Source organism: Plecotus auritus, assembly GCF_963455305.1.
Source record: "Plecotus auritus genome assembly, chromosome: 2".
NCBI classification, from domain to species: domain Eukaryota; kingdom Metazoa; phylum Chordata; class Mammalia; order Chiroptera; family Vespertilionidae; genus Plecotus; species Plecotus auritus.
This window is the reverse complement of record NC_137771.1, coordinates 159,052,824-159,080,548: the sequence shown is the minus strand read 5'-3', so window position 1 is coordinate 159,080,548 and position 27,725 is coordinate 159,052,824. Positions and strand designations below refer to the sequence as shown.

At 42.1% G+C, this 27,725-nt stretch overlaps 2 protein-coding genes across 2 annotated transcripts in view; one reads left to right on the top strand and one right to left on the bottom strand.

The window, feature by feature from the left end:
* Window positions 1–27,725, bottom strand: part of CD96 (CD96 molecule) — a gene marked incomplete at both ends in the record, with an annotated part of 94,985 nt that overhangs the window by 43,918 nt on the left and 23,342 nt on the right. The window contains 5 exons of the mRNA XM_080655218.1: window positions 2,968–3,156; window positions 9,218–9,308; window positions 10,404–10,445; window positions 21,824–21,879; window positions 25,576–25,783. Of these exons, the coding sequence (XP_080511344.1) occupies window positions 2,968–3,156; window positions 9,218–9,308; window positions 10,404–10,445; window positions 21,824–21,879; window positions 25,576–25,783 (586 nt within the window). The remainder of the gene's footprint in view (window positions 1–2,967; window positions 3,157–9,217; window positions 9,309–10,403; window positions 10,446–21,823; window positions 21,880–25,575; window positions 25,784–27,725) is intronic.
* Window positions 15,529–16,182, top strand: ZBED2 (zinc finger BED-type containing 2; the record flags this gene model as incomplete). Its single annotated transcript, XM_080655219.1, has 1 exon — window positions 15,529–16,182. One exon carries the CDS (start codon window positions 15,529–15,531, stop codon window positions 16,180–16,182), a length of 654 nt encoding a protein of 217 aa, XP_080511345.1.

Sequence of the window (27,725 nt, the reverse complement as noted above, 5' to 3'; positions counted from 1 at the left end):
TTGATTCTGGTCAAGGGTATGTACCTCGGTTGCAGGCTCCTCCCTGGCCCGGGCCCTGACCGATCGATGTGTTTCTCTTACATCGATGTTTCTCTCTGTCTTTCCTTCTCTCTTCCACTCTCACTAAAAGTCAATGGAAAAATATCCTCGGGCAAGGATTAACAAAAAAACTATTTGTTATTTTCTAATCTTAAAAATAAATATAATTCAAGAGAATGAGAAGATACGCTACAGACTGGGAGAAAAATATTTGCAAGAGACACATCTGACAAAGGACTGTTATGCAAAACATATACAAAGAACTCTTAAAACTCAACATTAAGAAAACAAACTAGTTGATTAAAAAAATGGGGCCAAACCTTTAACAGACACTGAACCAAGGAAGATATACAGATATCAAATAAGCATATGAAAATGTGCTTCATATCACATGTAACCAGAAAAAATGGAAATTGAAACAACAATGAGATATCTCTACAGAATGACCAAAAGCTAGAACACTGACACCAATCTCAGATGACGATGGGGAGCAACGGTAACTCTTATTCATTGCTGGTGGGAATGCAAAAGGAGACAACTACTTTGGAAGACAGTTTGGTGGTTTCTTACAAAACTAAACATACTTTTACCATACAATCCAGCAACTGTGTTCTTTGGTATATAATAAAGTAGTCTAAAACTCATGATGGCATGCCCTAACCGGTTTGGCTTGGTGGATAGAGCATCGGCCTGTGAACTGAAAGGTCCCAGGTTCGATTCCAGTCAAGGGCATGTACCTTGGTTGCGGGCACATCCCCAGTAGGAGGTGTGCAGGAGGCAGCTGATTGATGTTTCTCTCTCATCAATGTTTCTGACTCTCTATCCCTCTCCCTTCCTCTCTGTAAAAAATCAATAAAATATATTTAAAAAAAATAAAACTCATGATGGCATAGAAATCTGCACATGAATGTTTATGGTAGCTTTATGCATAGTTGCCAAAACTTGGAAGCCACCAAGATGTTCTTCAGTAGATGAATGTGGTACATGCATACAATGAAATAGTATTTAGTGCTAAAATCAAAAAATGAGCTATCAAGCCATGAAAAGACTTGGAGGAAACCTAAATGCATATTACTAAATGAAAGAAGGTAATCTGAAAAGGCTACATACTGTATGATTTTAATATAACATTCCAAAACAGCAAATCTACAGAGATAGTAAAAAGAGCTCAGTATTTGCCAGGGGTTGGATGTGGGAGGACAGGGGTTAATAGGTGAAGTACAGAGAATTTTTAGGGCAGTGAAATGATTGTGTATGATACTATAATGATGGATACACATTATTACCCATTTGTCCAAATGCACAACACCAAGAATGAACCCTAAAATAAGCTATGGACTTTGAATAATTATGATGTGTCAATGTAGGTTTTCCAATTGTACCAAATGTACATTCTGGTATGTGTTGTTGATAATGAGGGAGAATATGCATGTGTGTGGGGGGTGGGGGATGTATACAGTAAATCTCTGTACCTCTCTTTTTTTTTCTGTGAAGCTGAAAGTGCTCTAAAAATAGTCTTTGAACAAAAACACAAGCACAGTTTTAACATCACAAAATATAGTTTTTTTAAACATATGTCTGTGACAGAAATAAGGTCCTCTTTGGAATTTGAGGTTGTTTGGTCTATAGTTCATGTCATTAGGTTCTGCCAAAGCTATTGGTAAAACGATGTGAGAACCAGTTACCTTTAATTACCTTTAAAGTTCCAAGACTGCATCCTAACTATACCCAGCCTTCTTCAGCAAAGAAGGTGTATTTATTTTTGAAAGAATTAGGCAAAGTTAAATATGGAGATATATATATATATATATATATATATATATATATATATATATATGGTATATGGAGAGAGAGAGAGAGAGAGAGAGAGAGAGAGAGAGAGAGAGAGAGAGAGAGAGAGAGAGTTATAGGAGGGATGGGGATGGTGCTACTGTCCCAGTATCAAATAGGCACTTGTTTCTGAATAGTGGGGAATGGACCTGCACTGAGCTATCCCTATACCTTTGCTGGTCCAAGGATCCCAGGAACCAAACGCCTGCATTTATGACAGGACTGGGAAGGACCCAAGATGCAGACCGTGGCCTGAAACAAAGGGAAACTCTTTCCCTCATCAATTATTCTGTTTTTTATGAGTATGTTATAGACTACAATACCTCTGAAAATAAGAAGGTGGTAAAGATGTTAATAGTCCTGCAGAGTTTATTAATGACTTGCAAATCTATTTAAGTTTTATAGGCATTACTTTACTATTATATATATGCATATTTGATGCTTGTCATTACAAATTTCTATTTTTTTAAAGGTAATCTGTTGTCACAGTGTTTGTTGGAACATTTGTTCATTTCTTTTATATGGTAAAATATTCATTATTTGATCTAGTTAGTCAACTGCTGAAATATGTAGAATGATCCTACATATCAATTTTGTCATAAAAATCTTTGTGTCAGACTCTGTGCTTCAAAATCAGGGGTACTAAAGCAAGATACAGTCCCTATCCTTAAAATATTTATATCCTATACATGGTTTAGCCATTGCGCTATATGTATTTGAATGTTTTTAGCAATCCAGAAGGAATTTTTGGATTTTTTAAAATGCTAAATGATCATCTCTATTGATAATTAATATAGTAGTGTTAATGCCAGTTAGTTAAGAGTTATTATTAATGGAATTTGAAAAAAAATATTCTGTATTCACCTGAAATTCTTGAAAACATTCTTGAGTCAGCTTTTTATTTAAAGAATATTTTTTTCAGTAGGGTCCCATTTGTCAAAAAAAGTTTGCTACTTTGAAATTTAATAATTTTGAGTTGTGTAGCGAGATTAAAATATCATGGAAATAATGAGTATTCTATTTGTTCCAATTAGAAATACTCTGAACTTATGGCAGTCTTGGACACCCCTTTTTGACCTTATTAAACAGACTACTCACCCAAGGAAAAAGTGATCTTTTCAGATGAGATATTCCACACTTTATTTCCAGGCACTGGAGTCTGAGCCATACACCAGATGGTCAGGTTGTTTGATTGAGCTGGTTCATTGGCATACACCCTTGTGAAAACAGACTTGATGTTCAAAAATCCACTTTTGTCTTTTCTCTCTTCATTTGTAATGTATATTTCTAGAAGATGAATAAGAGCAAGGTTAGTCAGGAACATTGCCAGCATGAGCCATACAGTGATGCCAAGGCCTGGCTGGAGACAGTTTGGTTTATGGTAAAGGAGAGTCTAAAGGTGTCCAATGGCAGTATTTGGGCAGTGAGGGTATGTCCCAGCAGGCGCAGAATTAACTGGAACTGTTTGCTGAGGCTGCTGCATGGCATTGGTCCATGGTCAAGATGTGAAATGTATTGATTAAGAGGATTGTTTGGTTTGTAACCAGGGCCCAGGGGAATTCCAGGGCTCTGCTGTGGAATCTGGATACACAGCAGGAATATGCCTAAGTGATCAGGAAACTATAAAATGACCTCAGCTGAGACTCTGGGGTGCTCTGTGCCATCTCAGTGGTTCCCCTTCCCCAGTCCCCCTTACGGAGGGAGGACAAAGAAGCCCTGCCCGACCGCACTGGGCCCCTGTTGCAAACGTACATGTGATGCATATCTTTACTTTAATGGTGTTGCTTCTTGTATCCTTCTCCTGCAATAAGTTGCAGATTTATAACCACTGTCATGTTGGGTCCTGTGAGTCTGCTTTAGAAACAGAACCCTGTTTAACTGCCTCTGTTAGTCCAACTTCCAAACAGCACACACGGCAGCAGGGATTTAATGTAAAACTGTCTGTCATCATAGGCCATAACTTTCTGAATTCTCACAGCGTCTTTACATTGAAGGCTCTACATGCTAGTTCTGAAGTTATTACTGTCCAAACTCATAACCAAATGTAGTTACATGCTGGTAGAACTCTGACCACACCGTCCGGCCTTATGGTTGGGAGTGTAATTATAACTGCACAGGAACTTCATTTCTCTAATATAATTTTCTCCTTAATCCAAGCTAGCCTTGTCCAACCTAATATTGCTATGACTCACTTGCCTCCTTTCAACCAGATCCTTCTACCTGTGCACATACTGCACGTCCACTCTTTAATCATTAAGCCCTTAGGACGTTAGGGTCTGGTCAGCATCAGACTTCTGCCTCAAGAACAAAGCCTCAGGTCTGTCAATCATGAGAGCAGAGTTTCTGCCAAACTAAAGATAACATCTTGACCTCAGTTATGTTTTAGCCCCAGGCCCATGAAAGCGGAACAACCTACCACTACCAACCACATCCTCATGAAATCAGACAGGACGATGCCATGGCCAACATCGGGACCTGACGCAATGATCAACTCCTCCCTTTGCTTTGGCTCTGAGGAATCAGTGGAGCCCGGGACCCCAACTCCCTTAGCCACCTTGACTAATAATTCCCCCCTTATATAATTAATCTATCACCCAGAGGCCATTGGAGAGCTAGGTCTCAGAGTACTGGCTCACCTATGCCTCTGGGCTTGGTGCCAATTCCCTAAATAAACCTTTACTGTACTTTCTTTGCTGCAAACTACCGTTCACATCTTATTGGGCTTTGATGAGTGTAGGCAAACCAACCCCTTTAGTTTGAAGTAACATAAAGGACACATCAAACAGGGTTTATTTAACAGAAGAACATATCTATAATGACATTTAACAAATATTATCAGGATTGCATCCTGTCATTATGGTGGGTGAACTGTTTTAAAAGGAAACTAATAACAAAACCAATAATAGTTTCAAAATGAATCAAGTGCATTAACACAATGATTCATGAACACCAACTTTTTTTTTTTAAATATATTTTATTGATATTTTACAGAGAGGAAAGGAGAGGGATAGAAAGCTAGAAACATCGATGAGAGAGAAACATCGATCAGCTGCCTCCTGCACACCTCCCACTGGGGATGTGCCCGCAACCAAGGTACATGCCCTTGACCGGAATCGAACCCGGGACCCTTCAGTCCGCAGGCCGACGCTCCATCCACTGAGCCAAACCGGTTTCAGCGAACACCAACTTTTAAGTTCATTATATTTTTTAATGTGATGTTGTGCTATTTATTTTTATTTTTTTAATTTAATAAATCTTTATTGTTCAGATTATTACAATTATTCCTCTTTTTTCCCCCATAGCTCCTCTCCACCCAGTTCCCACCCCACCCTCTGCCCTTACCCATCCCCCACTGTCCTCATCCATAGGTGTATGATTTTTGTCCAGTCTCTTCCCGCACCCCCACACCCCTTTCCCCCCGAGAATAGTCGGTCCACTCACTTTCTATGACCCTGATTCTATTATATTCACCAGTTTATTCTGTTCATCAGATTTTTTTATTCACTTGATTTTTAGATTCACTTGTTGATAGATATGTATTTGTTGTTCATAATTTTTATCTTTACCTTTTTCTTCTTCTTCCTCTTCTTAAAGAATACCTTTCAGCATTTCATATAATACTGGTTTGGTAGTGAGGAACTCCTTTAGCTTTTTCTTATCTGTGAAGCTCTTTATCTGCCCTTCAATTCTGAATGATAGCTTTGCTGAGTAGAGTAATCTTGGTTGTAGGTTCTTGCTATTCATCACTTTGAATATTTCTTGCCACTCCTGTCTGGCCTGCATAGTTTCTGTTGAGAAATCAGCTGACAGTCCTATGGGTGCTCCCTTGTAGGTAACTAACTGTTTTTCTCTTGCTGCTTTTAATATTCTCTGTCTTTTGCTCTTGGCATTTTAATTATGATGTTTCTTGGTGTGGTCCTCTTTGGATTCCTTTTGTTTGGGGTTCTCTGTGCTTCCTGGACTTGTAAGTCTATTTCTTTCACCAGGTGGGGGAAGTTTTTGGTCATTATTTCTTCAAATAGGTTTTCAGTATCTTGCTCTCTCTCTTCTTCTGGCACCCCCATAATTCTGATGTTGGTACGCTTGAAGTTGTCCCAGAGGCTCCTTACACTATCTTCATATTTTTGGATTCTTTTTTCTTTTTGCTTTTCGGGTTGAGTGTTTTTTGCTTCTTTGTATTTCAAATCTTTGACTTGATTCTTGTGATCCTCTAGTCTGCTGTCAGATCTCTGTATAATATTTTTTATTTCAGTCAGTGTATGCTTAATTTCTAGTTGGTCCTTTTTCCTATCCTTCAGGGTCTCACTAAATTTATCGGCCTTTTCTAGAAAATTCTTGAAAAACCTTATAACCGTGGTTTTGAACTTTATATCCAGTCGTTTGCTCTCCTCCATTTTTCATTTGTGACCTGTTTCTTTGTCTCCGCATTTTGGCTGCTTCCCTGAGTTGATAGAGTGGCTTTGTGTGCTAGGTGTCCTATAGGGCCCAGTGGCTCAGCCTCCCCAGTTACCTGAAGTGGACACTCTTGGTGCACCCCTTTGTGGGCTGTGTGCACAGTCTTGTTGTAGTTAAGCCTTGATTGTTGTTGGTATCACTGGGAGGAATTGACCTTCAGGCCAATTGGCTGTGAGGATCAGCTGTGTCTACGCTGGGAGAACTTCTGTGCTGGAGATACCCTTATGAGACAAGACTTGCAAGAGCCTCTGTGCTCAGCTTGGATGGGGCGGAGTCTCAGGGCAGAGCAGACAGCATTAGTTTGCTGTCAGCCCTGCCCTAATAGGTCCTGTGTCTTAGTGTCTCGTCGTAATCGCTGCAAGCACCTCTGAGAGAAAGCCGCCCTTGAGTTCCACCCGCTGCCAGATAGTCCAGTTTCTCCCCGAATGAGTCTGGGTCCCCAGAGTCTCGCCCGGAACTGGAGTTCAGTGCAGTCGGGAGCTTTTATCTCCCTCCCGCTTGAGAAAGCCAGCCGTGTACTCAGTTGCCCGCCCTCTCCGCGCGTGCCTCGGTACCTCTGCCTTCCACAGTTCCTCTGAGTCTCAGTGTGCTTTTCTCTTTCCTGACAGTCCAGTTTCACACCATATGAGTCTGGGTCCCCAGAGTCTCGCCTGGAACTGGAGTTCAGAGCAGTTGGGAGCTTTTGTCTCCCTCCTGCTTGAGAAAGCCAGCCACGCACTCAGTTGCCAGTCCTCTTCACGCTCGTGCGTCTCAGTACCTCTGCCTCCTGCAGCTCCTCTGAGTCTCAGTGTGCTTTTCTCTTTCCTACTAGTTGTAGAATTTCCACTCAGCCAGCCTTCCTGTGGTTCTGGATTTTGTCTTTTAGTTGTAGTTTTGAAATTGTTGTGCGAGGCAGCAGTTTAGGTGTTTACCTATGCTGCCATCTTGGTTTCTCCCCTTAAGTTCATTATTAAAAAAATATATAATGCAGTAAGCTCTGTGTGATTCAGTTACTGTTGAAAATATGTTGCACTTTGAGGAGAAATGACTCAGGAGAAAGGTTATTGTGCCAGGCAGGGATGGCTGGGATTATTCTAGCAAAGGTTGTCATGTTTATCACCTGTGAAAAATATGGCTTTGTGTAGTCTCATCTGAGCTTATTTCAATGTGTGTTCCTACCCCAGGAACTTTTAATCCTCCAGGTGAGCATGTTCCTTGTCACGGACCCAAGTTCTCTATGTGTACTTCCTCCAGTACCCTCCCCACCCTGCCCCCCACTCCACCCAGGTCCTTACAAGAAAATGTAGAAATTATTCATTTATTGACTTAAAGCAGTGGTACTAAGTTAATTGAACTATATGAAATTATTAATAAACAAGAGGCCTGGTGCACGGAATTTGTGCACGGGGGTGGGAGGGTGTCCCTCAGCCCAACCAGCACCCTCTCCACTCTGGGACCCCTTGAGGGATATCCGACTGCCCGTTTAGGCCCGATCCTAAATGGGCAGTCGGACATCCCTCTCACAATCCAGGACTGCTGGCTCCCAACTGCTCGCCTGCCTGCCTTCCTGATTGCCCCTAACCACTTCAGCCTGCCAGCCTGATCACCCCCTAACCACTCCCCTGTCAGCCTGATTGATGCCTAACTGCTCCTGCCAGCCTGTTTGCCCCTAACTGCCCTCCCCTGCAGGCCTGGTCACCCCTAACTGCCCTCCCCTGCAGGCATGGTCCCCCCCAACTGTTCTCCCCTGTAGGCCTGGTCACCCCTAACTGCCCTCCCCTGCAGGCTTGATCGTCCCCAACTGCCCTCCCTTCCAGGCCTGGTCCCTCCCAACTGCCCTCCCCTGCTGGCCATCTTGTGATGGCCATCTTGTGTCCACATGGGGGCAGCCATCTTGTGTGTTGGAGTGATGGTCAATTTGCATATTACTCTTTTATTAGATAGGATAGAGGACTGGTGCATGGGTGGGAGCCAGCTGGTTTGACCTGAAGGGTGCCCCGGATCAGGGTAGGGGTTCCCTTGCGGCGTGGGGCAGCCTGGGCGAGGGGCCTGTGGTGGTTTACAGGCTTGCCATGCCACCCAGTGACCCAAGCGGAGGCCCTTTTTTTTTCTTCTAGAATTTATTTATCTTTTATAATTGAAACTTTGTAGCCTTGAGCAGAGCCAAGCCTCCTGCTTGCTCCATGGCCACAGCTATTTTTGTTGGGATTTATTTATCTTCAATAATTGAAACTTTGTTGCCTTGAGCAGAGGAGGCCAACGGAGGCCAGGGTGTGCGGAAAGCTTGGCTTCCTCCATTGCCTGTGGTGGTTTGCAGGCTTGCCATGCTGTCTGATGACCCAAGCGAAGGCCCTTTTTTTTTCTTCTATAATTTATTTATCTTCTATAATTGAAACTTTGTAGCCTTGAGTGGAGGCCTGGGCTGGCCAGGGTCTGCGGAAAGCTTGGCCTCCTCCATTACCGGGGAAATGCAAGCCTCCTGCTTGCTCCATGGCCGCAGCCATCTTGGTTGGGTTAATTTGCATACTCATTCCTGATTGGTTGGTGGGCGTGGCTTGTGGGTATAGTGGAGTGATGGTTAATTTGCATACTATGCTTTTATTAGATAGGATATATGTTGAATTAAACGTCTTGCCCTCATCTAAGAGTTCTGCTTTTACCCACAGTGAAATAAAACATTAGTGTTTATATATAAGTTGAAGTCAAGTGTATTTCTCACATCCTGGGAAATGATACCCCCATCCTCTTGGAGGAGCCAGATGAGTATCAAAAAGTGGCATTTAATGGGCAAGATCCTGTTTTTCTTGGAATGTGAATTGTCCTTAAATGCCAAGACAAACTAAGCAACCTCAATTTCTATTGTTTTTTGTTTTCTTTATTTTCCAAACCCATTTCCATCGAATGATTTCCTTACCTTCTCTTTCACCTTGAGGAAAACTTCTCTCTATAAACCATGTGAGATTTGCTGTAGGAAATACATTCCTCAGTGAGCAGGTAAATGTTCTCTGGATGTAAATACAAGACACAGGAAGAATTATTTGCAAGTTCAGAAGAAAGGAATACCCCTTACATCTCCACTAACACTCACAAAAGGCAAATTGGCAGAAAACATTTTCTCCACTTTTAACAATGCCATGTTTTAAGAGGTTGTGTGAAAATTTGAACTACAAATAGACTTTCTCTTTATAAAGATGTTATAAATTAACAGCTAGAATCCAGGACAATACTGGTGTTGCAAATCTGGATTATTGGTTTTATAAAAGGAAAATCACAGCTCTGCACAGGCAGAATAAAATAGTAGTAAATGGAAATGAAAAGATAGAAGGAAGAAGCTATAATGGGCAGAGGCCAGAGAAGAATATTCTCTTAGAATAAATGCTACACTTTGGTTATTTCCATTCCCCAAATAATATAATGTAGAGAGTGGCTACAGGGCTTGGACAGGTTCAAGCTTCAGACTAATGAGAGGGCATGGTCCTCTCATGGCAAAGCCATGTGCAAGTTCCAGCTTGAAGGCCAAAGCCCTCCTTGACCTGATGGTCTGAACCTGTGGTCCCAGGTGGCAGAGTGATGTAGGCTGCAGGAGGTGTAGCAAGTGCTGCCAAAACAAAGCTTGATAGAGTTCAGGTGCATGTAATTGAGTAGATTCAAAACCTGTGAGAACATTGTAAACATCTTGACCACACCCTTACTTTGCCTTGTGGAATCTGGCTATAAAATAAAGACTCGGCTTGCAGGCTGTGGCACTGTCTCTCCATTGGAGAGCAGCATCCCACCTAGCCCCAGCTTTATTCTCTTGTCTGTCTTCTTTAATCCTTCACCGCACCCCCCTCAGGTTCACCCCTGGCCGTGCTGAGCGAGGCACAATATAAAATGTTATTTGTAGCAGTGGCCACAGCAACCCTTTACTATAAATATCTCACTTTTGACTTGTAGAGAGTTTTCCTAATTCATTTGCATCTTATTATCTTAATACTATAGGGTAGGAAAGATACACCTTATTATTGTCACTTGACAGGTGGAAAAACCAAGGCACAGAATCACAGAGTAGCTAAAGGGTGTGGGATGTCATTGATAGCACAAATTGGGAACTGTATTACCTCAATCCCAGTCCAAAATATCTCCTGGTAAAACACATTGTACTGAAATAAGAGAGAAGTAGAAGAACAGGTTGTTTATGTCACAAAACTAGAAAGTTTAGAGGTAGGATTAGTTATGTTTTATTTTCAACACTGTGTTTGTTCTTTGTGAGATGGTGGTTTCTTCAATAGCTTGGTGAAAATATCCAATAAGACTTATTGGATCCTCATTATTTTATCTGAGATACTGAAAAATAATAATTCCATTTATAATTACTTACTTTCTCATCTAGAGTTGTGTGTAGTTTTACATATTACCAGCCCTTGTTTTTAGTTCTCAAATATTTCCCAATTGATGAATATACTAGTTAATTAATAAAGAACCGTTAGCTGTATGTGATGCTCGGGGTGCCAATTTCCCCACAGACTAGTTAGCCCTAGAGTCTGGACCTTCTACAGAGCTGAGAAACCAAATTTAAACATACTAAATTACATTTCTCTGGTGAGATCCTACTGAGGTGCAGTATAGCATACCTCAGTATGTCACTACAAAAATCCCAAGGAAAACTTTCAGAGGAATCTATCTGTTGTGTATCCAAGATGGCCAGGATCAAACATTGCAACTCCCATTTTCCCACTCATTCAGCACTTGACAGTGGGGATACATGCAGTGGCAAGAATGCAGATATGTGAAATTGCTTCACTTTCTGTCCTAAAAAATCAAAAGTAGCCCTAACTGGTTTGGCTCAGTGGATAGAGCATCAGCCTGCAAACTAAAGGGTCCCAGGTTGGATTCCGGTCAAGGGCATGTACCTTGGTTGTGGGCACATCCCCAGTAAGGGGTGTGCAGGAGGCAGCTGATTGATGTTTCTCTCTCATCGATGTTTCTATTTCTCTATCCCTCTCCCTTCCTCTCTGTAAAAAATCAATAAAATATATTTTAAAAAATCAAAAGTAAAATAGGTCCCCTAAAACATATTCCTGTTAAGTAAAGAAAAAAAGAATTCAGTTTATTTAATCCAATAAAATTCCAAAAATTGATGATTATCTCTATGATGTAAGAGTTATAGGAAATGGAGTATTATTATATCAACTAGAGGCCTGGTACACGAAATTCATGTATGGGGGTGGGGGAGGTCCCTCAGCCTGGCCTGTACCCTCTCCAATCCGGGACCCCTCAGGGGATGTCCGACTGCCTTTCGCAATCCAGGACCGCTGGCTCCTAACTGCTTGCCTGCCTGTCGGCCTGATTGCCCCTAACCCCTCTTCATGCCTGCCTGATCGCCCCTAACCACCTCTGCCTACCTGCCTGATTGCTCCTTACTGCTCCCCTACTGGTCTGATCACCCCTAACCATCTCTGCCTCGACCCACACCCGGGACCCGGGCTTCCCTCCCTCTGGCCAGCCACAGGCACCCAGGACCCGAGCCGGCTTCACCCGGGCTGGCCACAGCCACAGGGGACCGTGGGCAGGCGGCTTCACCCGGGCCCAAACCATAGGTGTTTGGGACCACAGGGCAGATGGCTTGTCCCTCTCCCGGGCCACAGGCGCAGGCACTGGCACCCGAGACCATGGGGCGGCAGCTTGTCCTCCTCCTAGGCTGGGCTGCAGGTGCAGGTGCAGCTGCTGGCACCCGGGACTGTGGGGTGGGTGGCTTGTCCCTCTCTTGGGCTGCAGCCTGGCTGGTCCCCATTCCTTTCTATTGCGAGCTCATTTGTGCCTGGCTGGTCCCCATTCCTCTCTTCCCAATGTTGAGTGTCAGAGCAGTTAAGGCAGGGGTGGGCAAACTTTTTGACTCGAGGGCCACAATGGGTTCTTAAACTGGACCGGAGAGCTGGAACAAAAGCATGGATGGAGTGTTTGTGTGAACATTATAATATAAATTCAAAGTAAAGGAGTGGAGGGGAGAGCAAGAGAACCCTCTGCTCTTTCGGCTCCGCGAGCCGGATAGAACAGCCGAATGGGCCGGATCCGGCCCGCGGGCTGTAGTTTGCCCACGGCTGAGTTAAGGTATAATGGCATGAGGGTGTGACAATGTGAGGGCATGATGACCATTTGCATATTAGCTCTTTATTATATAAGATACTGTTAACCACTCTTACGATTCATTTTCTCCATGCTCAGTTAACCCATAAAAAGTCATATCAGTAATATCAGTAACAAGTGGTGGTTCCATTATTTTTTAAAGGTACTATCTCACTGAAAAAAAAATTCTTGTCAATTAAAAAAAATGTTTAAAGATTTACTCTTGTGGATTCTCTGAATTCAGATTTTATGGAATGATTTAGACTTCAGATATTCTATACCACCTCCAGACTGTGTCCCAAGATTTTGTTTAGGAATATAGTTCTTGTCCTAAAACTCCTCCCAGTCTCTCTAAAATGGTAGACTAAAGTAGTTGAAGTTGAAGTCAAATATCTTAGGAAACATGAGCAGATATGGTTTTGCTGAGCAAACAGAACTGTCTTTATTTAGAAACTTCTACTTGGTCCAAATGAGTAAGAAAAAAAAAACATGTTAAATTTAAAAAATAAGAAGTAAATATGCACAAAAGTCTACATGTACACACATACATACACAGAGACCTGTTCCTCTATTCTAAATTAAATCATTCGCTCACTCTTTGTGTGCCTGTTGCCTCCGTGAGATAAGCCAAATCATTGATTTCCCCAACACATTATTTTAAGTCCACCTGGAATAAGTGAGCAGTAGCACAAAGAATTGTGTAAAAAGTGCCAAATGTATTGGGAAATTTCTGTAGGAGTTCAGAGAAGAGTAAAATCTGAAAGTAGCTTAGAGAACAAAGTTGAATTTTGTGGACAGGGAAGAAGATGAGCCCAGACTACAGGTAGGCTCTGTTGGAAAGTAGTGGGGAATTCACAAAGCTGGGTGGATGGAATGGGTTCCTAGGCCAGGTGTGAGCTGGGAACATTGTCCTGGAAGCAGAGGAAAGCCAGTGGATGGCTGGAGCATTATGGGATTGAGGAGTCAGGAGAAATAGATCTAAATCTGGCTGTAAGACTGACCGTTTCCTTATTTCCACAGATGAAATACTGAAATGGTGACCATTTGTCAGTTAACCCACAATTAGTTTCCCTAAATTTGGACAAAACCTTTTCCAAAGGGCTTTGCAAAGAATCACTTTGAAAACATTTAGCTTTTTAATCTAGAAAGAAAAACCTTAAAAAAAAATTCCCTGTGTTTTTACCAACTCTTCATTCCTATCTGGAGTCTTCCTCCCCACCCTCACCCCCTTCCTTTTCATTTGGAATTTTACTCTCAGGCTCTATTTGTTTTTTACTCTGCCTATTTCTTTTTCCTATAACTCAGTTATTTTCTTCCTGTTTCTTCTTGGCAGATTTTCTTCTTAAATTTATACATATATATTCACTTATTTATAATATGTATGAAAATGTACTTTTTGCTTAAATTGTGATTATCCTTTTATTCTACTCCAACTGAGAGAAGGAGCTAATCAAATCTCCACTTTTCCAATTCTAGTTACATAATATAATAAAAAGCAAATCCAATTTTTTTCTCAATTGGCTATATTTATTTGAACTGGGGTGTTTTCTTTTATTTAATCTTCCCTTTCCTGTAAGTTCTTTGACTTTTTACTTACTGAATTTACTTCTATAGTTTCTAAACCAAATTGAGACTCTTGGTCTGACAATTGGGCAAGATATTTGGAACCACAGATGCCCTTGAGGCATGTGGCTTCTGCCCACATTCACCCCTTTCCCTTAAATCTCCTTGGCTTGAAAGCTAGATGATCTAGTCACCTGGAAACAGAACTACGACGTGTAGGTGCTGGGTTTGCTCCTTTAATACATGACATTTGCCAGGAACATCTTTTTAGTGCTGGAAGGGGCGGAGAAAAAGTTTGCATTTGTGTCTGTGTTGCAGAAAAACCCACAGGCAGGGACACACCCATTTGGGAACAAGGCTCCTCTGAAAGTAGGAGGGAACAGGAACTGGAGGTACCTCCTCTGGGGCAGGAGTCAGCTAATAACTAACTATTCAAGGCGCACAGAGCACTCACCCTGCACGGGAGCCACTGGAGACAAGACCAGCGCCTCTGGTGCCTGTAAGTAACCACTTGTGGCTGGTGGGTGTTTCCCAACTGTTGGGGGTTGCAAAGCTTGACGAATAAGGCTCTCATTCCCTTCAGAAATGACCCAAATAAGGAATCAGAGGTCAGGCTGCTTTTAAAATGTAATACAATTTTCATTTTTTTAAAACCCTTAAAATGTAGTAAGTAAGTGAAACATCTGGAGTAAGCTGCTGTCAGGAAGGTCTTATCAGCTGTTGGCTTTGCAGGTGATGGTGCCGGGGAAAGTGGAGCGTGCTGAGCTGCTTGCCCAGGACCACCAGGCGACACTGAGCCTGTGGAGAGGTTCCACTTGTTCCTCCTCCGTGCCTGCCAGTTCCTCCCGCTGAAAACAGCTAAGCCTGATGTTCGGATTTCTTAGAATCCCGGCCCCAGAGGACTCTGGAGGGATGAACTGACCTCACACTAGGAACTTTATTACCCAGACCCTGGCAGGCGTTGTAGCCGCTGACTGCTTGTTGCAACAGTGCCTGGGAAGCATAAGTCGCTTTCACTTCAGCATCTGTCCTTGCTTGCTGCTACCCACACTGAGAGAGACCTGGGGAAGCCCCAGCTTGGGCATCCTGAACAGCCTGGACATTGAGGCTGTTCATCCGACCTCCAAACACATTTTACAGGATCTAGGAGCACAGAGACAGTGGAAGCAGCCAGGAGAAAACCTAACATTTTCAACATTCAAAGACACTGTGTCGTGGTGGATGTAGTTGGAGAACACTGAGTGGACTGAAGAGCTTTGCAATTGTTGCACTAATTTGCTTTGACTCTGGCTTTGCCAAGGAGGGATCAGCACATCCGGGGCACAGAGGGAATGTGCAGGGGAGCCTCAGAGGCCATTTTGCTTGGCTCTGACTCACCCTGACTCTCCGGTAAAGCAAAAGGAGAGAACATCACCCCAACCAGGTGTGGCCAGCCTTTGATCATTACTGTGAAACCCCAAGAGTTGCCACAGTTCCTTTCCAGGTACACAGTTGGCCTTAGTTGTGTGGTTCAACTGAGACTTTTAGCTCAAGGAAAGCTGTAGAAGAGGAGACAGTATGAGGCGGGAAGAGGAGGAAGAGGAGAGAACCAGGATGACAGCAAAAGGGGAGTTACTGATGAAAGAGGAGGAGGAGATCCATGAGAGGGGAGAACTGGTTGGCCCTTTTGTGGGTGCCATGCCAACCCCAGTGCCCCACAACAAGGGGACCCGGTTTTCTGAGGCCTGGGAGTATTTCCACCTGGCTCCTGCTCGTGCTGGGCACCACCCCAACCAATTCGCCACTTGCCGCTTATGTGGCAGGCAGGTCAGCCGTGGCCCCGGGGTTAACGTGGGCACCACAGCCCTGTGGAAGCACCTGAAGAGCATGCACAGAGAGGAACTGGAGAAGGGTGGCCATGGTCAGGCAGGACAGCGCCAGGACCCGAGGGGCCAAGGGCCTCAGATCCCCATGGGCATCGAGGGCGAGTGGGCCAGGCTCCTGGAGCAGGTGGGGGCCCTGGCTTTATGGGCCAGCCAAAGAGAAAAAGACCTTCTCAGGAGGGAGAGGGCAGTAGAATGGCGGGAGAGGGCTGTGGAAAGGAGAGAGCGAGCTGTGGAGGAGGTGGAAAGGGCCATCCTGGAGATGAAATGGAAGGTGAGGGCCGAGAGGGAGGCCCGCCAGAGGGAGACAGACCAGCTGGCAGCAGCTCACCCCTTCCATTTTGTTTAAACCAGGCTTGGGGAAATCTGTTCTGAAAACACTGACTTTAGATTCCTAGCAAAGAGCCATTTTAGTTCCAGCTTAAATATATAACAAGGCAATCTGGTGGGATTTTGCTTTTAAGAGAAAGCGTGTGTACTATGTGTTAATATCAGCAAGTTCTGAATTAACCAAAGGTTTAACTACGGGGTTCCTAGTGCTGTACTGATTAAAACTTTCAAATACACTAACTAAATATAGAGGTTGTGTCACACCATGGGTCTGTGAGTTGTTCTGGGTCACAATGTACCAGCCTGTCAGCTCTGATGAGTGAAAATACTGGGATGGATACCTAGCACTTGGTTTTGGTAAAGCTGGAGGTTTTGACAGTTGAGGTTGGTCGGGTAGCTGGAACGTGCCTGCCTGGCCAGCTCCCTGTAAGAGGCCTCACCAGGAGCAGAGCTGGGGCTTCCTGGGCCCAAGGTGTTGGCGTGATTTGAGAACTGGATACAAAGCTTGTTCTGTAAAACTGAGCAGTGGAAGGACAAAGAAGCGTGAGCCCGAGGTCTCCAGACCCTTCCGATGTATACCTTTCTCCCACTGTGGCAGTGCTATGATGCCTGCTTATATTAAAGCTGTTCCATCATTCTAATCTGTCTGAATCTTGTCTTTTCAACAACTTAACACAGAAGTGATTAATGCATAATTAGTGCAGAGAGAATGAAAGACTTTATAACTCATTTGAATTAAATATTAAGAATAGAGGACATAGCCCTAGCCAGTTTGGCTCAGTGGAAAGAGCATTGGACCGTGGACTGAAGAATCCAGGGTTTGATTCTGGTCAAGGGCACATACTGTAGTTGTAGGCTCAATCCCAGGCCCTGGTGGGGGCACATGCGGGAGGCAACCAATCAATGTGTCTCTCTCACATCAATGTTTCTCTCTCTGTGTCTCTCCCCATCCCTTCCAGTCTCTCTAAAAATCAATGGAAAAATATCTTCAGATGAGGATTAAAAAAAGTAGATGACATAAAAATGTATTCATAAATAGTTAAAAATGTAATCTAGTCTCATATTAAGGTCTGTTAAGGGAGAAGGAGTTAGTGAAGAAGAGATGAAAGAAACCCAAAAAGAAAAAGAAAATGATAGAGAAATGGGTAAATAGAAAAAATAAAGATCAGAGGCAGAAAAGTTAAAAAGAAAGAAAAAGGGATAAAGAAACATGAAAAGATAAGAGAAGAGAGACAGCTCCCTAGGCAAAATTCACCACAGAAAGATAAAAGAGACCATGACTGTCTGGGAGAGTGAAGGACAGAGAACATTTTGTTAAATTCTGAGGTCAATTTTAATGAGTTCAGTTGCTTTTATTTTCTTTCCACAGAACACACAGACCACTTGTCCATTTGAGCAGTAAGTTTTGGATTTTATTCCTACCTCTGAAATGCTAACTGCATACTGTGCTCAAAGTTTTTAAAACTCTTCAGCATTAAATTTTCAGAGATGTTTTGCAAAAAGGGTGACTAATAGTCCATAGGAAGAGAAAAATTCCCTGTGTTGCTAAAGATATGCCTAAAATGTTAACTCAGGAATAGAATAAAATCAAGGTGGAAATTACTCTGGTCTTTAAGCTAGAGATGAGTGTTGCTTTAGATGATTCCTCTAGAGGACCTTTTTTTAAAAACTGGGCTGGGAATAGGAAAAACAGAATGGTGAAAGCTGGGAAAGATAAGAGGAGATAAAGGTAGTAGCATTTCATTATCTTGTAGGTAGTCTAAGCACTCTATGGGTGCTGTGCTTCCTGACAGTAGACAAGATCCTCCTATAATAATGGTGTCTTGCCTTGTTCAATCCTCACCTACATGGCTCCCTCTTATTGCTTGTTCTTAGACTCCACCAGCAGCTCTAACAACCAGATCCATCTTCCCTGTGAGCTGCTTGTGGAACAAACACAAGTTCAAACACCAGGCTTGTGAAAAACCCAGGCTGTAATGCAGTCCTATAAATCCCTTTATTCCACGCTCCCCTCCCCCCGCAAGAAACCTGACTGATGTTAAAGATTGACTGATGTTAAAGATTTCACTTCCCATGTGGTTTCCCCACCGGGTATGGTTGCCCTCTGAGGCCTTCCCAGGTGTAGTGAAAGCTCAGGCCCTCACCACTGCAAGGATGATGGCGGCTGGCAGTCTCATGACCAGGCATTTGGACTCAGAGACTTATTGTGCCACAATATGCTAGAAAAAAAAGAAAAGAAGCCTCAATACCTAATCTTACACACACACACACACACACACACACACACACACACACACACACACACGGAATGTTTCTTAGGAAGGTCAAGGAATCCCCCAAGATTCGGGCTTTTACAAAACCAAAATTAAATAAACAAAATATCAAATTCTGTAAACAACAACTAGAGCTTTCCTTTCTGATATGTGTTTTTAGGTTATGGTGTCTGTTTTAGATGGTTCTTATTATTCTTTTTTTCCTTAGGCATGTTTAAGCCCAACTGCTTTTGTTTCCTATGTTTCATGTTCGGTAGTTTTCTTTATATTTTCCCCCTAAATGTTGTCAAACATTACAAAGGTTAAGAGTAACAAGAACAGGACCTATGGAGATGACTGAGTTACAGTATAAAGCACAGGCCTAAGGAGAGACACATGGCTTGCGGAGAGACTGCACTGTTGAGTCAGCTCTGGAATTTTTATGCGTCTCTCTTGTGCCTTCTTTTGCTGTGTCATCGGAGCTGGGTGTAGAGGGCCAGGGGCTCTGGGCTGAGGGGCTCATTGGCTCAGCATCTTTTGCTCTAATGTAAAAATCTGCTACATGGTGGGATCCTGAAGTTTAAGCTGAAGGTCGTTTTTCCATCTCAGCTACGAAGGGAGACTCCGTGCCATATTGGAACCCTGGTGAAACCTCCCTCTCAGGAACACACAAGAACATGCCATCACAAGTGTGACACTTGGACACCTTTGGCCTGTCTAAGCCTGAGAGGCATCATTGTTACAATAATTTGGGAACTTTTCTATCTTACAGGAAAACTAAATTAACCATAAACTTTATAACTTTAGTAATGCTGGAAAACACTACTTACAACTGACCAAATGCCCATTGCTCTAACACTGAGTGCTGCATGTGTAGTAATATGTAGCACATAGTAGGCATTTAATATGTTCATGTTGACTTAGAGTTAATTTCTAAGGAATGAAGGGAGGGCATAGAAAAGTACCACTGCCCAACACCTGTTGTAGCCAGATGGCAGATACTTTGCATATGCTCTCCCATTTGATCCATACTTCACTCTTGTGAGGTTCGGATCAATGATGAGGAAGTCAAGGAACTGAGATTCCAGGGTCCAGAGTCAATAAGTGACAGATAAGAATTCAACCCAGGTCTATCAGGTTCCGCAATCTATGTTCCATTTTTTCATTATCTCACACTGTCTCAATCACATAGTAGATTTATGAATATAAATGCAGAGGAAGGGATGGGTGAAAGAGAGTGAGTGAATGATAAATACTGGGGAGGAAAGAAATATTCCTGAGACATTTACAGTGTGCCATGTACTTCATTACTGTGCATAAATTTAATTCACCTAAGAGCCCTGAGAAATATGTATTATTAGCCCAATTTTAGAGGTGAGCTGGCTGAGACTCATGGGGGTTAACTACTTGGTGAGGATATATAGTTAGTAAGTGGTCTAATTAGGTTTGACAGTAGTTCTACCTGCCCCTGGAGCTGACTCCTTTCACTGTACCACCTGGCCTGGATATGGGCATGCTAAATTCTCATCCCAGCTTGGCCCTTTAGTAGTGACTCAGCCAGTTGTTCAGACTCTCCAGGCCTCAATTTCTCGTCTGTAAAATGACAGATCCCTACCTTTTTTTGAGGCTTGTTGGGAGCATCTCATGATGAAGGCGTGTGAAAGGGTTTTACAGAGTTAATAACTTATTGAAAATACAATGGGGATTATAAGAATATCAGAGTGAGGAATCATTAATGTTTGGCAAGATGTTAAAAGATCCATAGACAAGCCATGTCCTGTAGCTGGTTAGATGAATTTGGTGAGAGTTTATTCACTAATTCCCTAGGAAGTAAGGTCTCCTGTTTTCCCTCTCAGCACCTGGGCAAGCTTGGTACAGAAGAGGAAATTTGATAACATATAAGACAAAGTCCTTTTTTTAAAAATTGGAATTTTTGGGTCCAATTTTATGGTTACATATCTAATTGAGTAATATTATCTATAAACACTGGTACCAAAAACCTACAAGAAATCCTTATAAGAAACAAAATACCTACCAAATATTATACCACTAGATTATTGGTTTTATTTAAATTAATGAAATGAAGCCCACTGATAAAATTGGGAATTAATTGTGACAGAACAATTTAAAATATTTTTCTATATGCTCAGAACTTCAATAGCAATGATCTAAGACTAATACATAAAGTCAGCAAAAGACACAAATACTTGGGTAATATATATATATATATATATATATATATATATGTATATATATATATGTGTGTGTGTATATATATATATATATATATAACCCAAGTATTTGTGTAATATATATATATATATATATATATATATATATATATATATATATATTCATCTAAAACCATCCCACAGAGTCTGAGCTATAATTCAACTGTCAAATTACATGACTGATATTCAGCAGGACTAGAAATCATAAGTAATTTAATGTTCTTGGGACTAGAAGAGACTAGAATATAAGTATAATTTTCTCTCATCCCATGTAATAGGAAATAGGAGAGTTAATGAAAATATTTTTTATTTGGAGTTATGAAAAGCTTGAATGAAATCATAATGCCACAAGACAGTTGATTAACATACATAATAGTAATATGAACAAAACAACAAAATAATATTTATTGAGCAATTAATTTATGCCACACTATATACTAAGAATTTTTCATAGGTTATTTCATTTAATTCTTAAAAACAACAACAATGTGCAGATACTCATCTAATCCCCTCCAGATGAGTGGGAAAACGGACTACAAAGACGGGAAATAACTTGCCTAAGGTCACAGCCAGCAAAGAGAGGAGCTGGAAGTGAGCGCTGAGCTCAGATTCCAGGTGATTAGAGTCTGGGAACTACCTACTAGAAACTGAAGTCAGAGGGTCTACTTTACTTCCCTGTTTCTCTTGCCCTTTCTCCTGCTGCCTACGAAATAGCCAGGGTTCCGAGGGGTACCTAAGGACAGGTTTCTTCCTGTTAACTTCAAAATAAAAACAATGGGAAAGCTGGTACAGGAAATGGCTTTGAACAAATTAAATGTCAGCTAAGCAAAAAACTCATTCTTTCACCAGGATTCACACTGCTCTCTGCCCTACTTTTCCTTCACCATCTACTTCAATTTTTACTAAAAAGAAATTTAAGCTATTGAGACCTTTTTTTCTTTCAGAAAAAATAAGGACTCAGGACCACAGATCACATACTCTGAGAGCCCTAAGTCAGAAAGTAAGAATGCCCATTAGGTTTCTAGAATCAATTCAGCTTCCCTTCTACGTCACCAGAAATTAATTGGCTGAGGGCCAAAGGGTAATATCCTTTGGAAAAATATTCTGGACAACGATGTAACCTGACACACCTCGGCGTGTTATACTATAAATTTTCAAAGGCTTTAATGTGACTCACCTCTCCCAAGACATCCATGGAGTTATTTTCCATAATCATGGGGATTTCTGGCTTAGCTTAAAGGCAAAGAAAACACAGTTAGTGGCACGTAATGCCATCTTACCTGGCTACTAGTGTGTGTGTGTGTGTGTGTGTGTGTGTGTGTGTGTGTGTGTGTGTGAAAAATTCGTCATTCATAATATATTAAACACTCATTGTGTGCCTGGCAGAATGTTAGATTTTTAGGAAACAAAGGTGGGCAAATAATCTTCACTGTGCTAACGATATTTATATTTTCCTGAAAAATACAGATACATAAACAAGAAATTAGAAAACATTGAGATAAGCACCATAATTGAGGACATATAGGATTTGAAGAAAGCTTTTAAGAGAAACTGCTAACCCAGCCTTGGGGAATAAGAGGAAGCTTTTGGAAGTTGCAACATCTAATTGATAGTTGAATTATGATTATTAGTGAGTCAGGTGAAAAGGGGACTGTGGAGGACGGGAGGGACAGAAATACAGTATAAAGTATAGGCCTCTGAAAGGGACAGGACAGGAAAGATACTTTATACTTTAGTTGTTTGGTACTAGAAAATATTAGGAACTATTTCAATGATTTTGTTATCCTGCTTGATTATCGGTGCCTCAAAGCCAGACTGTTTTATTCATCTCTTCATCTCAAGCTCTTAACAGAGCCCAATCCAAAGTAGGTATTAAGTATATCCTGTTGAACTTAGTGGTTTCAAGTAAGTTCTTTACAAATATTTTTAAATTTCATTTTATTTTGTTAATCCTCACCCAAGGATATTTTTCCATTGATTTTTTTTTAGAGTGAGTGGAAGAGAGGGGGAGAGATGGAGAGAGAGAAACATCGATGTGAGAGAGACTCATCAATTGGTTGCCTCCCACACACAGCTGGGGATTTAGCCTGCAATCTAGGTATGTGCCCTTGGCCAGAATCAAACCCAGGACCCTTCAGTTTGCTGGCTGACGCTCTATCCACTGAGCCAAACCAGCCAGGATTCTTTTTAAATATTTTAAATATATTTTTATTGATTTCAGGGAGGAATGGACAGGGATAGAGAGACAGAAACATCAATGATTAGAGAGAGTCATTGATCAGCTGCCTCCTGCATGTACTACACTAAGGATGGAGCCCACAACCCGGGCATGTGCCCTGACTGGGAATTGAACCATGACCTCCTGGTTCATAGGTTGATGCTCAACTACTAAGCCACACTGGTTGGGCTCAAGTAAATTCTTGAGTACAGCAGACAAAGCCGTCTATGAACCAGTGGAGAAAATATTAAAATACTAAGACCCTATCACAGGTGCTGTTATTGCCTGCAAATCCACTTGACATTTGCCTTTATTTGCTGGTTGAGAGACCTCACTAAGTAGAGGCAAATGTGATACTCTCCTAAGGATTTATTGGGGCTAGGGGAGCACACTGAGTCCATAAGCAGGGCAAACACGAAATTCCATCTGTTGTGGCACTAACAGATGGGGAGTTGTGGCTAATGCCCCAGCTTCCTAGCCTTTGTTTGGGATAACTCTGATGTGTGTTCTTCCAGAGTTCCCCAGGGGTTCTAGCTCTAAACCCACAGCTTGATCGTGTACATTCTATTATCTTCCTTCCTCTTCTGATGTTTCAGAGGATTACCTCTCAAATAGATGAATTCAACCCCAATCCTTTCCTTGTTTTCTTTCAGGAGAACCCAAACCAAAATACAACCCTAAAACACTAAGGAGAGGAGGGGCATTTCTGACCTCATATTAGCAACGAATACTATAGAATAAAGGACCCAAAAGAAAGAACAATTACTAAAAATTGCAGGGGTGGTAGAGATTATATTTGAATCTCAGGACAATCAGATTTAGAGCTGAGGAGCAGGAATTTGTTATGGCAGGTGACTTACCACTAAGGAAAGGAAAGTTAAGGGAGATGAGTGAGGGAGATGCAGGAAGCCACAGAGGAGCTGGGCAAACTTCCAATCCCTGGTCTGTTAGAGAGTAAAGGCATTGCCAGGAAGAAGGAAAGAGCTGGATCTAGGGCATGTAGAATGGGTCTGTGGTACACTTGGGTATTTATTTTGAGGTTTTCGTATTTTTATTCTTGGCTTCATCTATTTGAGGAATAACCACGGAATTCAGAGCGGGTTCTAAATGAACTATGTATTGTGCTTCTATGCCAGGGCCATGATAATATATGTTCGGGTGACAGCCACAAATAGGTTCAGACTAGATGAGACTATTCTAACACAACCTAGCCAGCCCATTTGGTAAAGGAGAAAGTCCAGGAAGCAGGGAAAATCTAATTATATCAACAAGGATGCAGAATTTCCTATTTTTAAGCATGTACTGAAAGGAGTTCAAAGAAGAAACAGAAATGTTGAGACAGATGTACAGATAGATAGGGTGAGAAGAGTGAGACGTAAAAGTCAGAAGCGATCAAGACCAAGATGAAAGCATTTTAATGCAGCAAAGAGGACACAGTTTAATTTGACAAGGCAATTAAGTCAAGTTATGGTGCAAAAAACCCTTGGTCAAAAGGGACACAGTTTGCCTTATTTAGAATTGATATTTCTTTGCACATCCCGGATGCCTGCCTTCATTGCTTTGCCAATAGTAAGACCAGATGAGTTGGTTTCATGTTTGTGCTAAGACAGTCACACCGCAGTAAGTGTGCTGAGGGTGATAATCAATAAAAGAGATGAACAGTCTTTCCCAACTCTTCACAGAATGTTGTTTAGGCTCCATAAGGAACCTGGCCATCAGGGGCGATTGATTATTTCCTAGCCCGTCCATGGGGAGAGCTGGGGAAGGAGGAGAGGTGGAAGGGCAGGAGGAAGAGACAGAGGAAAACTATAAGCAAGAGGCTTCAAACTATATTAATCTTGGCTGTAGCTAATCCATCTTTATGAACTGCAGGGCTGGCATTTCCTTCAAAATACTGAATTGTGTGACCTCTAATAATAATGCAATGAGATCATAAGTAAGAAAGTGAAAACAAAGATTTTCTTTTTACTTGTTCTGTCAGTTGTGACTTATGTTTTGTAAAGTTATTTTCTTTTCGTTTACCTCATTTCCAAAATCAATTAATTGCTCACTCGCATCACTGCTTTTCTCTTTGCCTTAATTTAGAAATGCTGTTTTAAAAAGCACAGTTCTTAGTCACAAAGATGAAAAAAATATTCAAAGCTAGGAGTTTTTGTTTATTAACATTTCCTTGCATCACTGAACAAAATAGAATTTTCACATCTCCCCCACCCCCCACCCTGTTTGGAACCTGCAGAGTCAGAGGCCTCTACAGTGGGCGTCCTTGCTGGAGGAGGTGGCCTGCATTCACCCCAGCTGGCTTTGGTGAGGTGTGGGGGCGATGCCCGGAGAGTGTCTCATCCTTCTATTCTCACACTGGCCATATTCTGTCTTGCTCCAGTAATCAACTAAGACAATTAGATAGCTGAGCAATTATACTTTGACAGCTATAATTAAAGAGATTTCCAGTATTCTTAGGAAATATTAAAATTGTAAGTAAGGGAGTGGTCACCAGGAAACTGACCAATTGTGTGATTTCAATCTATTAACAGAACAGTTATTCTTTTACTTCTTATCCTCCTCCCCAGCCCCAACATGAAAGGCAGGTATCAAGGTAAATAAAACTCTGAACAGCTAGCCTTACTTGGCTGCACTCCAGGTCACAGGGGGAAAGCGAGGCAGGCAACAGGGATGGCAGGATGGCAGGGAGTCCAGAGAACAAAAACTCTTACCGAAAACCTTGACCCTGGTGGAGCTCCTCAAGATTTTGCCAGGCCTGACTGTAACGTGGCAAGAGAACTTGTGATCATCATCGTGGATTTGGACTGGAGAGAGGTAAAGCCCATAGTCTGCACCTAGCTTGACTCTGTCTTTAAATAATGTGGCTTTGCTGATGGGGTGATCCTGGGTGCAAAGTGTTTCCTGAGTTCCATTAACTTCCTGGTGAGAAAAATAGTTACCAGTCATTGAGCACTCAAGTGGGCTAGCTCTGGGCTAGGTATTCCACAAGTATTAATTTATATCTTATAAAAAGAGATATGAATGAAGGATTGAAGTTAAGAGGTATTTAGTATGTTTCTAGACAAAGTATCAGTACCCTTGACTTTCAGCTAAAAACTATTGTCAGTTTCTCCTAATATGAACAGATACTTGCTGCTCTTCTGTTGAGAACTCCCTCCTTGAATCCTCTATACACTGCATATTTGCAGGGGAGGGCACACAGCACTGGGGGCTAATGGCAGATCACAATTCTCATGCCAAATTCAGAAATCTTAATGGCAAGGTGTGCTGAGAAGGGTTTATGTTTTCCTTTAAAATCTTCAACTGAACTGGATAATTATAGTCACTCTCTCTCCCAGCATTACTTTAGAAAGCACTCATTTAGATTCCCTCAGGGCCAGGACTAGGATGAGGTAAGGAGACTCCTAGGGCACAAAATTTAAGGAGGCACTCACTCTCAGGTTCTTGTAAATGCACCCTGGGCACCTGAGTGCGAGCGCCTCCTTAAATTTTATGCTGTAGGCACTTCCTTCCCTCACCTCAGCCTCCTCATGGCCCTTGCCCTTCTGCCCTTATTTCTGTGTTTGTACTGCCTTCAAAGAGGACACATGAAGAGTAGGCTGTAAATGTTAATCTGAACTTTGGAGACCAGAGATCATTTGGAGTATTTGTTTCCTCTCTTCCATATCCTTTCTTGGATCTGTGAAGAAAAGCCCCCATTGTTCTTATCCCCCTCATTATTTCCATGGACAAGGTCCTGGGGGTGTCACAACATTGGTCCATGTCAGTCATTGCTGACTAAGGGTCCAGTGAAGAGGGGACTCTTGAGGGGCACAGGATAGAGGAAGGGGTATAGGGGTATGTCCTTATACCCTTTAGTATAATAACATGCTCAATTCAGTTGCTTTGAAAACACTCAGATGCACAAATTTATTCTCTGGGGGTTTGAACTCAGTTGTTCTGGGGTGAGATCCTCAGAGGGGCAGGACTGAGAACCATGGGTCTAACAACAGGTGGATCCTATGCACAGGGGCCAGAGGAAATGGAGGGAACTAAAGCAGATGAGGTGAACAGGAATACATCTGGTGGGGAAGAAGTCATGAAATAATGAGAACAATGATCTGACTTGGAATCTCTAGTTCAAAAAATGAGACAAATGCAGCGTGAAAGAAATGGAAGCAGGTGAGTGAGAGAATTCAAGTATGGGCTAGGAGCAGAAACAGTGGAAACATGAACGTAGACTTTTTAAATAGTTTATATAGATATTTCCAGAATATACTCAGTAGAAACTCTTATGTAAGACACAATTCTATAAATAACTACAGCTGGGATCGGTATCATCTTTACAAATATATATATATATATATATATATATATATCATACCCTGCTTAAAACCTACTCCTGAAGCAATGCACACACCTTATACTCACATAAAGAAGGACCTATGTGTCTATCCTGCTGTCTTCTTAATGAAGAAGTGTTCAGAAAGTTAAAGGGAGAGAGCTTATATTCTGGAGACAAGGGTTCCAAAAGAGCCTTAAGAATTGGCTGGCACTTGACTCAGCATTTGCAGACTTGGAGCCCAATAATTACGGAGGCAGGCTCCCCCTGCAGGTCCTCCAGCTCAACAAGCTTGATTTTCTAGCTCCTGCTTTATGCACAGGGACTGTTTTGGTGAGGATCTTGGAGTTCAAAATGCTGCTTGACTTTTAGTAAATGACTAGCCACCTGGAACATTTCCATCTGTCACTGTTGTGGGAAGAAGGGCAGTCAGAGGCCATGGATGGAGACTGGCAAGGAAAACTGCCTTTTCCTTTATTGTGTAGCTGGGTGTGACTAATCCGGGTGGTTTCATTAGTGGAGGAAAGATACAAAACAAAA